At 41.0% G+C, this 15,126-nt stretch overlaps 2 protein-coding genes across 3 annotated transcripts in view; one reads left to right on the plus strand and one right to left on the minus strand.

Annotated features, from left to right (window-relative positions):
* Ftz-f1 (ftz transcription factor 1) overlaps positions 1 to 13,125 on the plus strand; it is a 77,321-nt gene extending 64,196 nt beyond the window's left edge. For both annotated transcript variants that reach the window (XM_070671688.1, XM_070671687.1), the window contains 4 exons: positions 6,658 to 7,439; positions 8,425 to 8,683; positions 9,006 to 9,106; positions 9,198 to 13,125. In XM_070671688.1, coding sequence (XP_070527789.1) covers positions 6,658 to 7,439; positions 8,425 to 8,683; positions 9,006 to 9,106; positions 9,198 to 9,344 — 1,289 coding nt within the window. In that variant the 3' untranslated portion in view covers positions 9,345 to 13,125. The remainder of the gene's footprint in view (positions 1 to 6,657; positions 7,440 to 8,424; positions 8,684 to 9,005; positions 9,107 to 9,197) is intronic.
* Positions 13,126 to 13,591: 466 nt separating this feature from the next.
* On the minus strand, positions 13,592 to 14,984 carry Ppl (glycine cleavage system H protein). The gene is made up of 3 exons (XM_070671702.1): positions 14,848 to 14,984; positions 14,260 to 14,403; positions 13,592 to 14,148 (listed from the first exon to the last, which is right to left on the minus strand). The coding sequence occupies exons 1-3, from the start codon at positions 14,981 to 14,983 to the stop codon at positions 13,919 to 13,921; spliced, it is 510 nt and encodes a 169-aa protein (XP_070527803.1). The 5' UTR covers position 14,984; the 3' UTR covers positions 13,592 to 13,918.
* Positions 14,985 to 15,126: the final 142 nt, after the last annotated feature.

Genomic DNA, 15,126 nt, shown 5'->3' on the forward strand with positions numbered 1-15,126 from the left:
TTTAAAAAAAAAAAAAAAAGTCGCTTTTAACAAACGCAATATGTCTGGGGACCTATCGACGTTCTATCTTCTCCGTTTCGCGCCCGCATAACGCGGCTGGTTTGCATATCTCTGTCGCAACGAATTGCATTTAATCAATTGATGCAATGAATTTTTTAATACTTTCTATTATTCTGTTTACTCCACGCTCGCTAGCGTCTGTGGTAAAAAAATGTCAAAATAATAAGTATCGAGGCGGATTCTAAAATTCGTAAAATTATCGTTAGGTGTCTGCAAATTTCGGCCGAAGGTGTTGCTTCCTCCGCGGTCGTGATTTAGCCCCGACGCGCGTTACCTTTGAACGTTGACGAGCACTTGTAACTGTCGTGTCCGAAAGCGAGAACGATTTCCGAAGGCTGAAAAGGGAGACCGAGTGCGTTCGCGCGCACGTGCGCCAGCGTGATCCGCGTGCTAAGCCACGCGTGCGAGGCACGCCGCCGTCGCTAATTCGATTCGCGAATTGGGTTGTTTCGAAAGTGTATAAACATTCGAGCATAAACAGCGTTAGAAGAGCATTGCGATACCCGCGGCGGAGTGGCAATCGCCGTCGCCTAATTCCTCCGAAGATCCGCGAACGCAGAAATTTTCGCCCGCCCTACGGTCGCCGTGATTTGTTAACGAATGTGTAATACAGTTCGCCGCTCGTTAACGGCGCGCCAGTTGCTTAATAATTTTGGCCAGCAAGAGCTTATTGATTCGCGCGATCGTAGATTCTTACGAAATCAACGATGTGGCAATGATCGAGAGAATCTGCCAATACGAAGAAATGTCAGTAATCATCTTTTAAATGATACAACACCTGAGGATATTTTTAATAAAGGTTCGCGGTAAAAAAAAAAAAAAAAAAAAAAAAAGAGAGAGAGAGAGAAACGATTTACGTGGATACAATTTATATACTTCTGGTGTTCGCGTGTATTATCGGGAATACATTTCGAAACGTTACTCCGCGATTTTTATTCCGTGACACTTAAATATTTACAAGATACAGGAATAATTAATGTTAATCGAAAGACATTAATAAGAACCGAACGATTTGCGTATCGACAAGGGAGGCTTTAACGTCGACTCCGGTTTTCCTCGACGAGAGAGGGCTAAGCTCGAGGGTAGAATCGTCCGCGTCTAGATCCGCGTCGCGTCGAGGTCCGCGTCACGGAGGACCGGGTCACGAAACGGAGTACGAGAGAAAGAAGGAAAGAACGAGAGATCAAAGAGGAAGACGAATAGCGGCAAGGGGGCGGGAAGGGAGCCGCGAAAATACACGCGTGTGCGTGTACGCGCTCGTACGTCTGCACGTTACGTGCTTCGCGCTGCGAGAGCGGCGCGCCTTCGCCCGGCCGGCCGAAACGAAATCGCGGAGCCGCAGGATGATGGTATGGCTGCGTTGTGCGCTTGACTCCACGCAGTATCGATAGTGTCTCGGGTGGAGGAGGAGGAGGAGGAGGAGGGTTGGAGGAAACGGGGGTTTCGAAGGCGCGAGAGGAGAAGAGCGCGCGAGAGAGAGTCGCGAGAGCGCGAGAGAGGGTACACAGGGTGGCGGAGGCGGTAATGTAGAGCGGGCGGAGGAGCGACGGGGAGGGGCGAGGGGAGGGAGGGGGGGGGAGAGTTTTGTGCGCGGCGGTAGTGTACCATGAGGTCGGCAGGGGTGGGAAGGAGCTGCGGGGAAGGTAGCGGCGGAGGGAAAGAGGGCTACGTCGGCGTGCAGGGCGGCACAGGCAGAAGTGGACGGGCAAGAGCGATTCAACCTCCTTTCACTTTCAACGAGCGCGCGCTCGCTCGCTCGCTCGCTCGCTCGTTGGCTTCATGCGGCCTGACGGCGAGCTTGTCGGTGTACAAAAATAGGCAACGCCGTCGTTTTTGCCAGGCGACCGGGGGCCCTCTCGGATCCCCCGCGAGAAGAGTTCAGAGGCGACGGAGACCTACCCGCGAGAACCGAGATTCGCCTCGGCGGTTCCTCGGCGAAGGGTTGCACGTTGCGAACGCCCGTCTCTCGCCCGGCACCTCGATTCCTCGGCCGCGATTACGGTGGAAAAGAGATGAACGAGCTCGTGATCCGAGGGAGAGCTTCTTGGGTAACGAAATGGCCGCGCACTGTCGCTGGATGCTGAGACTCAATCCGAGTTCGAAAGGCGAGAGGGAGGGAAGAGGGGGGGGGGAACCTTAATACCGTGATCTCGAACACCGCGAATAGTTAAGTTCTTCGGATTAGTTTTCCCCTGTCCTATTCGTAGAATCTCTTCTCGATATCGACTTGTTAATTGATAGCGAGATGGGTAGTTTTAAACTAAGAGACGCCTGTGTCATTCGGCGCAGTCTTGAATTATTTGTACAGAATAATTTCCGAAGCTAAGGTCGCGCGGTATATACCACGGGTTTTGTATTATTACACACGGGACGGTATTAATATCCGCGTAAAATACACGCCGGGGTATCTCGGTGATAAGACTGGGGAAATATTGTAACTGGCGGGCGCGCGCGATCGCGATGGGATTAAACGCGCGTACAAGTATTAAGTAGGTTCGTGCCTGTTAATGTAATTTTAAACGCTTCGTAATTACTTCGGGCAGTGAAAGCAACAACTTTGAAGTCGAGATAAGGCGCCGAATCTTTCGCGAGCGATTTGAGAAACGGGAATATATTATTTCTGAATGTACGCCAACTCTTTGCTGAAATATATATATTTTTCGGGCCGCGTTCCTATTTTACAGGAAGCTCTGATTGCGCGGTGAGCAGCTCGACGCGAGTAAAACGTGCAAAGAAACAAAGAAAAAAAAATATCTAATGATAATAAAATAAACTCACTCGCGAGGGAGCTCCCTGCGTGCTAATCGACAATTACGGATTACGCGAGCGACCATTACGACGCCTATTTTCTTCGCGCCGTTAGCGGTTACAAGCCCGACGTTGCACGGTTTAAGCTGCACATACGTCGACTGTTGGTCGACCGACTAGATATTTTTCCAAAGTCACCTCGTATACTTGTAGATTCACTCCTCGTCAAACGTTCGCGCCTTCGGAATCGCAGAAACGCGGAGGAAACGACTTCCCAGTTTAACGAGACGGACAAAGCCGTGATACAACTTTGAAATTAATCTTACGAACTTGTGGAAATTTTACTCAACTCCGGTTATACTTTTATATTTAAAAATCTCGTGCAAATTGCATTTATTTTAATGTATTAGAAGGAATCATGTACAGTTTTTAAAAAGATATTAATTCGCGCGTTATTATAATTGGGGACATTAATTGATTGTAATAATTTCTATGATAATTACAAGTGAGTAATCTGTGATCGACAACGTGTTGTCGGTTTAAGAGAATCAATTTCAAACTATGAAAAAGAATTATGTGTAACATAAAATTAAACAATATTAGACGTGCTGAAAATAGTTGATATTTAAACCAAAAAAAATTACGCGTACGTATTTGATTCTTTAATAAAAAAAAAAAAAAAATTAAAATAAATTTAATAAAGTAACGAATTAAAAAAAAAGAATTAATTCTTACTTAAAAGTTGCTCCGCCGATGCATAATGCTCGTCCTGATCCTGGTCCTCCTCTCAGATGGGACGTGACGAGTCGTCCTTCCGCGCATTAGAACTCGCGATCGCGCCCGTATTAATTACTAACGCGATAATTATTAAACACTTACGCGCGTTATTTTTCGACACTCCCGGAAAAAAATATTCGTAAAAAAAATAAATAATTACTAATATCGACGTGCGGCACTTTAATCGCTGAACGTCGCACATCAGCGAAGTTCCTCTTGATCTGTAACATATTAATTAAAAAAATTATTTCGTAGATATCACATTTAATTAAATAGAATAATAAAAAAAAACGTTATAAAAAATCTAAACCATTTAACTCAAAAAAAAAAAAAAAAAAAATTAATAATTACCCTGGGGTTGCTTCGCTGGGGCAGAATACCCTTCCTGGGCCTCCTCCTCCTCTCAGGATGTCCGCAGGATGTCGGGCTGGTCCTTCCGCGCACTGGACAGTTCGAAACAGTTCGCGACACTCCCAGGATAGTTCATGATCTCGTCCCGAGAAACTTGCTACGGCGTAAAGCGAGATTCGAGAAACACTTTTTAATTGTTCGATAGATTCTCGTCGGCGGAACGAACGACACCGCGATTTTACGGCAAGCAGCGAACGAGACCGGCCGCGAAACGGAATGTTCCCCGCGCACTTTATCTTCCTCGAGTTCCTTAAAAGTCTTGCGCGACACTGGTTGGGAGTCTCAGCCGCGACGAAGAAGACGGGCGAGGTCCGGATCTCGTGCTCTCACAATGGCGGTTACCGGAATCCGCTGAACGTCGCTGAAAGAGGTGACGAGTGAAGGCGTCGATAATGCCGGACGCGCAACGCAATTCAGGTCGGACGCTCCGCGCGCTGCGCCTACTTCGTAACCTTGTCGTTTCGAAGTACTTCTTCGGGGCACGAAACGGAGCACAGAACGACAAGCGGAGTAACCCAGAAGCACAGAAAATAATTGTTCGTATCTAAATCGACGACGTAGACACTTTTTCGTTCGCGAGACTGTCCTTACTGCGGCCGAAGACACGCGAAAATGCGGAGCGATCAGCGACCTGACCGCGCGCCCGCGTCTCCGCGACTAGACTGACCCCTGCTGACCATTCAAGATTTCGGCCCTTAAATAGAAAGAGACAACCGCGTAAAAAAGTGAGACAGCAATAGGCCCCCCCATCATTGAACGCTGTCCTTCTCGCACGGAGTTCTCGGATGCGCCGAGCTCGACGCCGAGTTAATCTACGTTTTGATTCTTCAGCCTCAATGCTGTTATCGCCGCCCGATTACGAGTAGGTACGCGTAGCTATCGCGGCGGAATGAGGCGATTTACCTTCATTTACCCGGTCGAACGTGGATGGACAACGGCGGTGTCCCGTGCACGATATTGCGGTTCATAAAGCTCCCGGGGCAAGGAGAGACATAGAAACGCGACGATAAGTCGCGACAGAACGCACGCAGGTGCCTGGACATCTTCGTCTCGAGGAATCGATGCTCACCGCGTAGCTGGCGTTCCTTCTGGGCCGTGCATCGGATCGTGTAGACTCCTCGCGATCAAGCACTCACGGAGCGCTGTGATTGGTCGGCGCCTGGGGTCCTCCGCCGCTCGGACGCGATCAGCCGGCAGTCCACGGTGAGACGCGGCGAGAGGGAAAACGGATAATCGCGAAGACCGCCTTTGCCTGGACATATTAATTGAATCTCGAATAAAAGAAATCGGTGTGACGCCATTGTAAGTATACGGCAGCTATGGGAATTCATAGAAATCCAAGTAGTTTGCGTCATATGTCGAGCCTCGCGTATAATCGCCGATGCTCGCCGCGTGCGGAAAAGTTTTCGAAACAGCCCGACGAATGGGACGCGATCAATCTTCCGGCGGCAGATGGCTCGTTATCACCAACCAGTTTGAAGAAGTCCGTGCTTTACGGCTTTAGATGCGTTTGCTCCGCGATAGCGCGCGCGCGCGCGCGCTGCCGCGGAACGCGGAGAGGAACGCCGCCGTTTCTCGTGGGACGCGTCGCTAAAACGCAAGCGGTTTGCGTACCGCGCGTACGATTTCCTCGCGTGTATCGGCACGGCAGAAATATCAAGGCGGCACGGGCAACTCTCACGTTTTTGTCCTACTTATCCGGCGATTATCCGCGACTTCCGCTTTCGTCCGACTCCGAGGATCGCGGCTTCTTCAAGGCTGCCGCGATCTAGCGCGCGTGCTTAAAAAGATTTTCCTTGAGAGTAAAACCGATCGTTATTTCCCCGCGTGCAAAGTCAACACGCGGAAGAGCGAAACTAAGTAGCCGGCTTTGTGTCGGGAAATTCTTTTCTTTTTTTTTAATCCTTCGATCGTCTTTTATCGTAATTTCTCAATGCCATTCGGCTACATTATTTTTCGAAATCGTAAAACTAGCCTCTGGATAATTTATTCGCATAAATTCGGGGAGCCTAATCCTTCAAATACACAGTTATTTCTTTTAGCTGCGTGAATTCTGAACGATCACGCGAGCGGATGTTACTTTTAGTTCGCGCACGTAGACTCGGGCTTATAAAAAAATTAATGTAATTAAATCTTTGTTTAGGAAAAAAAAAAAAAATAATAAAATAAAGAAAGTATTTTTTTGCTGTCATAAAAAGCGGCATGTTTGGTCGTTTGAAAATTTATAATAAATGTAACGCGAAAGATAAACATAGCGAATGATAAATGTGATTAAATTTTTGTCGAAAGAATGACTATTAATATATTATTAATGTGTAAAATATTTATGTGATACTGTCCGAAAGAAATTAATTCTTCTAAATTTTGTAACTTTCAAACAAGATATTCCACGTCGCTCTGGATTTCCTGTATTTCCTGAGAAATCAAACGGAGCTCGGCCTTCTGGCGGTATCGAGCGTACATGGATTAACGGATAAATCATTCAAGGATATAAAAATGACTCCGTCAACGTTGTCGAGCGTTAATTAAAGGTTCATGAGAATTAAACGCGATAAGAATTGCTAGGCGAACGCGGTGCTACCGTTACGTTACGCTGCACGCACGTGCGTAAAACGCGCATAGACGCCGTTAAATCAACCGATTTATTCCTGTTGGTTTCAGCTGTGCGGGCGGATCGGATGCGAGGCGGTAGAAACAAATTTGGACCCATGTACAAAAGGGACAGGGCGCGGAAGCTGCAGCTGATACGCCAGCGGCAATTGGCGATCCAGACGATACGCGGTAGCCTCGGCGACCCGTCGAGCTACTCGGCCGCGGTCGCGCCCTTGATGCACATTAAGCAGGAGATCCAAATACCTCAGGTCTCGAGTTTGACCTCGTCGCCGGACTCGAGCCCGTCCCCCGCGACCGTGGCCGCGGGTTTGGTCACGACGCAAGCCGGCAGCAGCGGGGCCGGTCAGCACCAGCTGATCGCGCCGTCCAGCCAGCCCAACATCGGCACCAGCGGCGGTAGCGGCGGTGGCGGCGGTAACACCGGCATCGGCACCGGCGGCGGTAACAGCGGTAACGGCGGCAACGGCGGCAACCACCTGCACAATCTCAACCCGGGCCTGGACAGCAAGCTCTGGGCCGCGAACTCCACGACCCCCGGCACGAAGGTCTTCAACTTCGGCGAGCAGTCCGCGCAGCCACACGGCGGCGGGATGCCGAGCTACGCCCCGAACCCCTCCGTAGCCCTCAAGACACTCGGCCCGATGATAAGGGAGTTTATGTCGTCGATCGACGACCGCGAGTGGCAGACGTCTCTCTTCGGACTGTTGCAAAGCCAAACGTATAATCAGTGTGAAGTGGACTTGTTCGAATTAATGTGCAAAGTGCTCGACCAGAATCTGTTTTCTCAGGTGGACTGGGCTAGGAACTCGACGTTCTTCAAAGATCTCAAGGTAAGCATCTCGGGCATCTAGGCCACCGCGGCGGTCTCTTGTAGAACAACGAGCAACTTTTATTTTAATTTTTCTTTTTTTTTTTCCCTTTCTTGTTAACTTTGTGTTGTTCAATCTTATCTTCTTCTTCTTCTTTTTTTTTTTTTTTTTTTTTGTTTAACATAATAGACGAACGTTGTTCGAATCACGATTTCGTCGAGAAGATCTCCGACGAGAAAAGTCCGTTCTTACCGATAAATAACTCTCTGCCTGGCCTGCCTCGTTGCCATGAGCGGGGATGTGAGGTAACCGGCGGCATTGCACAATCACTGAATGATTTCAAGCATCGCCTCATATCTAGGTCATAACAAGATACGTTTCTGGGTTATGGCGGTTGCCCCAAAGCGGGACCGCGTTAATTATAAATTGCATACTTTAACCGGTCGTTTTGTAATAACTTTTTATTTTTGCTCCAACACGGTGGATTTGTTAACGACGATGCAAAGCAGACCGAGGCCATTTTGTTGAAACTTTGCGTCGACAATATGGTACACGTTGCCACCTAATCTTCACATCAGTCTTATTAAAATCGTATCGTGCATCTAGAGGCATTTTTAAAACGTTCTTTTTACTTCTGATATAAATATAAATCGTCGTAAATACCAATGCATTTTTTTTTGTAGTACTTTTTATTGCGAAAAGAGAAAGAAGAATTTTCTCAGCTCAACGAAATCGTCGTTTGAAGCATTTACGAATTATCAATTATTGTTAACGCGGTTAAAGTTAATTGTAAATAATTTGGAAAGTTTCGTTTTAATTGTTTTATTTATTGCGTGGATTTTTAAATATATTTATTCCTAAAAATATTTTATTCTTGCGGTGCTATGTATAATTTTTTTTTTTTTAATGTTAATATTCGAAATTGTATACAATTCTCTTCCATATCTTATTTCTCTCTATATTCGTTCATTATATCTAACATTTGCACGGAAATGTTACTTGCCAGGTTGACGATCAAATGAAGTTGCTGCAACACTCTTGGTCGGATATGTTGGTGTTAGATCACCTTCATCACAGGTTACACAATAATCTACCCGACGAAACGACGCTTCACAATGGCCAAAAGTTTGATCTTCTCTGTCTCGGCCTACTTGGAGTTCCTTCCTTGGCCGAAACCTTCAGGGAGCTGTCCAAAACGCTACAGGAACTAAAATTCGACGTTCCAGAATATATATGCATGAAATTCCTAATGCTACTGAATCACGGTAAGTAAAACTAAACGTTTGTCTCTTATATCGACGCGTAAGCGACGATTTTTGAGAGACAAATGGTGATTGAGTTGATAAGATCCACGGGGATCATACAATCTACATTTAATATAGCTTTGCAAAAACGTGACGCGAAGATCGCATCGCGGAGACCTTTTGCATCAACAATGTAAAATTTATCGCACGTCTCGTCATAACTTGGTTTTTTTTCTGTCCTTCGTTCCACTTTCCAATATAAATGCCGTTTCTCTATGTCTTGTAGTATTTGAGTCGAAACTCGTATCCTTTTACATAAATGCGTGTATTTAATTTGCTGCAGATGTCCGTGGATTGGTGAACAAAAAGCACGTACAGGAGGGTCACGAGCAGGTTCAACAAGCGCTTATGGAATACACGTTAAATAATCACCCATCTGTACTGGTATATTTTATTACGAAATATTATCTTTTTACACTTTACCTGAAATTATTTGAACTAGGTCTGTAATTTTCTTTATTTTCAATCTATGTAGGATAAATTTAACAAGCTGCTAGCAGTATTACCGGACATTCACGAGGTGGCAACTAAGGGAGAAGAACATCTTTATCAGAAACATTGTAATGGAGGCGCGCCAACGCAAACGCTTCTCATGGAGATGCTTCACGCCAAGAGAAAATGAGACGATCAGTTTTACTTGGTAATCTTTGCCATCGAATAAGAAAAAAAAGTCCGTTATATTACAAATATATATATACATATATACAATATATATACACATATATCGATATATGTAATACAATATATATATATGTATATATATACACAGAGACATATATATGTATATATTGAAAGTCTTGTTAATGCCCCTAATCGTGAGACAGAGTGGACCTCAAAGTACCTATTAAGAGCTAAAACGTTGCTAAGGTATCGGACCAAGTAATGGGGCCCTGGTTCATAAAATACCTAGGCATACAAATCAAGTATAGACGTACATACTTTACACACGCGCGCAATCGCGCGCGCATACACACAGTATATGTATTATAAAGTGTATCTAAATATATATAAACACAATGATATATTTTCTATATTTGATGTTGAAGTTTTAGAGATGTATCCGTGAAGAATTACCCTTGTTATGGGTATAAGCGCAGGGAAACAGTAAGCAAGATGCCTTGAAAACAGTACAAAGGGTGGTTAACAAAAAAAAAAAAAAAATATTGGTCAAAGGGCAGGCAACTTTTGTCTAAATAAGTAAAGCTATTTTTCTAATACTTAGAAGCGAATTTATTTTTAAGCATACCACACTGAAGCCTTGCTCTCACTCAAACGAAATATATCGTATACCGCTAAAAGAGAATTAAATTCTCTCTCCAGATCAATCGTGCTTCTGCAAGGGATTCAATGGGCATACTTGAATGACAATGAACTTGCATGTGATATAACATATGTGTTTGTCGCACGGCCACCTGGGCATCCTTAGGATTTCCTATTTAAAAAAAAGAAGAAAAAAATGAATCTGCATTTTTGTCACACTTGCACACAGCGGGGCTACTATATTGTAAATACTAGTTAACACATTCCAGTTATGTTGTAAAGTACATGTTAAATATTGTAATTACAATATTTTGTGTATAGTTGAATAATGAAATGAAATAAATATATTTCTGTTGCTTACTTGAGGAAAATCATTAGCTACTTAATGTCTTCACTAATTTTAGGATCTTATTCATGTATTTTTCTTTATTACTTCTCAAATAGGTGGCGGCAAGGAATAACTACAAATTGCGATATTTTACCATTGTATGTTGTATCGTAATAAAGATTCTGTTTAAGAAATAAAAGAATCATTGGAGCAAGGTTTATGTGGTCCTATATTGTCTAGCGATTAATTCTAAATGCATAAGATAATATTAATCGTATTGCAATTGTTAAATAGAAGAAAATATTTAGTAAATGTTAAGATAGCGATCGAAAGTAGTAATTTTTCACTAAATAGATTATTATTATTAATTACTACTATTATTATTGTTTAGCCAATAGTCAAAAATTCTTCAGTGCTGTGAAGGTTGTCTTTTCGACGCCTGTGGTATTTGAAGCCATTGGAAGTTACATATTGTGTCAGATATAAAGTTTAACCGTGACAACAACGACAAAAATCTTTCCTTGCACCGGTAGATTAGTAATATTATTCGTTGCGATTCCTCTTGTTTTTATTCACGTATCAAACACGTACCTGCTGCAAAAAAAGGCTATTTTACTACTTTCACTTTTTCCACCGATCTTTAAATACATTTAACTAGATGTAAAGTGCTTGTCCGCAAGTGCGAAACTTGATGTCTCATGTTAGATTAAGACGCGAGTGTTAAATCAAATCAAGAGGAACAACAACGAGCATTATTACCGATAAAATCAAATATTTTCTCGACGGCAATGCATGTACTTATCGCGCAAATAAAGATTTGTGTCTATTGTCAGGTTAAACTTTATACACCGATATAGAATATGCTAATGTTCCCAAAATTTTCAAATCGTCCAGTTTTCTATGTTAAACACAAAAATTGAAAACAGCCTAGGCTTACCATTGTTCTTATCTGCATTAACGCTTCTTCGAAAGGAAAGAAAAAGATTATTTTTATTTAATTCACGACACGAATGATGACTACCTCTTCATATCTGTATTAAGTTTTTATATTTTTACATTTTTAGTAACCACATACCTCAGAATAGACGCCCAGATAGCAATTTGAATGGAACGAATGAATGTAATATGCATAAACAGATATTTTTAATTCGTGTAGTGTGTATAATTACACGTTAAGAAGCTACGATGTAATACAACTTATTACAAATATCCCCCATTGTATGTCCACACGTTATTAGTTCTTAGTTAATTATTATTATTATTGTATTTTCTGCAAATTAGTTCATAATTCTGTCGTTTATCATGTATTAGTTACTGCTGTCTCACAATTGAATATCGCTTTAAATCATGCATTGCTGTTTGGGTAAGACAAGTTCACCCTACCGTTTATTTATTGTATCGTTTTCTTTCATTTCTAAGACCTACTGGACGTGTCGGTCTGATAATTTTGGAACAAACCGTATTAATTGCAAGCACCGTCATATGTTAATGAGAAAAAAAGAAAGCTCTCTTGAAGAAAAAGAAACAAGACAGCTCGAAATCAATTATCTTTTGTACATATTTTGCGTTATGGAATAAGGGATATAAAGCGTGATATATTAATTATTCTTAATTTCAGAAAAAAAAAACGAAAAAAAAAAAACAAAAAACGTTTTATAATAAATGTTGCAGAACTTCGGAGGGAGTATTTAACGGCAATAATAGTTTTACAAGAAACGTGCCATTTTTTCTGTAAATAATTCTGTAAATAATTTTTGCCGAAAAAAAAAAATTTCTATTTTTTTTCTTTGTAATAAAATATTAGTTTTTCTATAAATTTATATCAGGACTAAGATCAAGAGAAAAATAGTATGATCCTTTTAACATTAGTGTAAGTTTGCGCCAGTTATAGGTATCTAAAGGATCTACAACTGTGTAATAACATAAACGTGTATGCTTATGAAGAATACACGTATAAAAGTAACAGAACAACAGACAGCATACATAATACAGAAGCATTTACTAACACGTTTCTATTAATACAAAATTCGATATTAAGATTCGATACGCGCACTTGAAAACTTACTTGAATATTTAAAAAGTGTCGTACTGTTAAAAAAAATGGTCATTGTTATATTGCAAAAATTGCATAAAGTATTATAAACGCTATATATTCACTTCAAATTTCTGCAACTTTTATTATTTTAAATATTTCCTTTTAAGAGTGGAACTTTCCTAAGATATTAATATGTCACACTTTAAATGTTTTATTCCGATATATATATGTATCGGTCCCGATTGTAACTTGATCTGTTACAAAACGTTTTATTAATCATATTTGTAATTAGTAAATACAATAATTACAGCGTTGTGTATATTTTTTTATGTTAAATATGTACAGTTACCAATTATGATTGGCAAATAATCTAGTTTAATATCTACGTGATTTTTTGATCCAATAAATCGTTGGAATAAAGTTTAAACGGAAATAAATAAAATAAATAAAAAAAAACTATTATGCGTTGTTAACACTGCCATTAGCAGTTGGCAATTGTAAATTATGTAGAAAAAAATTAATTGACTGTAAATATATCTTTATTATTAACAGATAATTGTTCCTTTTTAAAGAGCTAACAGTACTATTTTTTATATATTATATTAATTAAAACCCATGGTGATATTACTTCCCTCATTTTGGAATTTTAGGATTGCTACCAGATTATGAAATATTCGACGGAGAATTGAATAATATAGGATTATTTAATACATTATTTTGAGTCTTATAAAATTTTAAGATCTTTGTGCGCTCCAGAAAAAAAAAGATAAAAAAAGGGAAGAGTAGTATCATAATTCGTAACTCTCGAATGTTGTTATTCATGTATCAAACAACATATATATATATTATATATATATACTTAATTATATATATCTCACAATATTTTTTTGCTTTGTATAAATACAAAATGAAAAGCGTTGCACAAGCTAATAAAAAAATATTGCAACTATCGCAATCGATATAAATTTGTGACTTGTGCTAAAACATATTTTTATGCTAAAATCTCTGTATCAAATTATATTCTGTACATTCTTGTAATGTATTAACAATATAACTTGTTTTAACTTTGCATAATTTTTGACATCTTCTTAAAATGGATTAATCAAAGTTATATATGACGTATTAGAGAACATTAAACGCTTGCTTAATGGGCTAATTTTTCTATAATATTATTCGATTTTTAAACTAACATTTCTTTCATCAATTTTGCTCACAACGCTAATTAAAATAATACGTACAACTCTAATTGTAATCAAGATACAAATACATTTTATTTTCGATAACATATTATAGTATATTTACAGTAAATGTATCATATTTTGAATCTCACAAATTATTGACGTAAAAATAATAAAACAAGAATACATTGTTATACAACTTTCTATAGTCTACATCAAATTACGAGTTCTAAATTTAAATAACTGATGTCTGATTAAAATATTATACAAATAATTACATTGAAGATATCTTGCAAGCGCATTTCTGAGATTAGTAAAATTCCAAATAGAAAACACAGTATTTAATGTTACAATTGATTTGAGTTTTACGGAGAAATCTTTTCTAACGCATAAATTTAAGACGCGTTCGATTTCAGGAAGGTGTTGTAAGCCTCCTCGTTCATCAGGTCCTTGAGCTCGGCTGGATCGCTTAATTCTACTTTGAACAACCAGCCGTCTTTGTAACAAGATGTATTAATTAATCCAGGTTTGCTTTCAACCGCCTCGTTCTTCTCCGTGACTTTTCCACTGACCGGGCTTATCAGTTCTGAAGCCGCCTTTACTGATTCCAAGGCACCGCACTCCTCTGCAAAAATTATAATTACGTACAAACTGTAAAAGTGATAAAAAAAAATGCCAGAAGCCTCTTACAAGTTAAAGATATTTTCTTGTTTTTAGAATGTTTTATATCAACTACCATCTTTTTTAATCGTGGTTCCTACGTCGGGAAGCTGGGCATACACCACGTCCCCGAGTGCATCCTGAGCGTAATCCGATATCCCAACTGTGCCGATTTTTTCATCCACCGTTACCCACTCGTGTTTATCAGTGTACCATCGTTCTGAAAAAAAATCATACACTTCATTGCGCGATCGCAGCAGCAGTTTACTTAAACAAAAGTGCAACGTAATTAAATTTTATTCACACCATCGAAAGTGACTTATTTATTTCATTTACGATATACGAATTTAAAATTAAAAAACACAGTCGCGAAACGTAGATCGCGGTCTTCGGTCGTCGAAATAATTTTAATTAAAGTCCGATTGATAAATTCACAAAAAAAAAACTACTTTCCACGATTGTTCTACGTAACGCTAATTAACGTGGATTCGAGCTCGCGATAAAATGTACGAACACGAGACAATGATGATTCGCTTGTAATATAACACCGAGTCTCTTTTTACCTAGCCTGACAGTTTCGCGTTAGTCGGACACGCGTTTGGCGCCTGGCGAGAGGTCGAGCCGACGATGCCGAGCCAGCCAGCTGATTTTCATGCGTACTCACCGGCCATCAAGCATCGTGTCGTGGTTATGGACCGCGCGAGAGTGAAAGACCTCGTCTTCGTCGCCGCGGTGAGGAAGTCGCCGTACAGGACAAACGTTTTCGCTCGCCTGCCGACCTCAGCGATCAATCGTACCATGTTTTTCTCTTCTATCGACGATCGTCCCTTGCGAGAGATATCTGCCGCGTTCAACCCCGTTCACGACCACTCTAACCTCTCTTCTTGTTTTTAGGAACTCCACGGTGTGCTCCAACGCGCGCGGTGCCTGCGAGGACAGCCTG

Source organism: Cardiocondyla obscurior, linkage group LG24, assembly GCF_019399895.1.
Source record: "Cardiocondyla obscurior isolate alpha-2009 linkage group LG24, Cobs3.1, whole genome shotgun sequence".
Lineage (NCBI taxonomy): Eukaryota > Metazoa > Arthropoda > Insecta > Hymenoptera > Formicidae > Cardiocondyla > Cardiocondyla obscurior.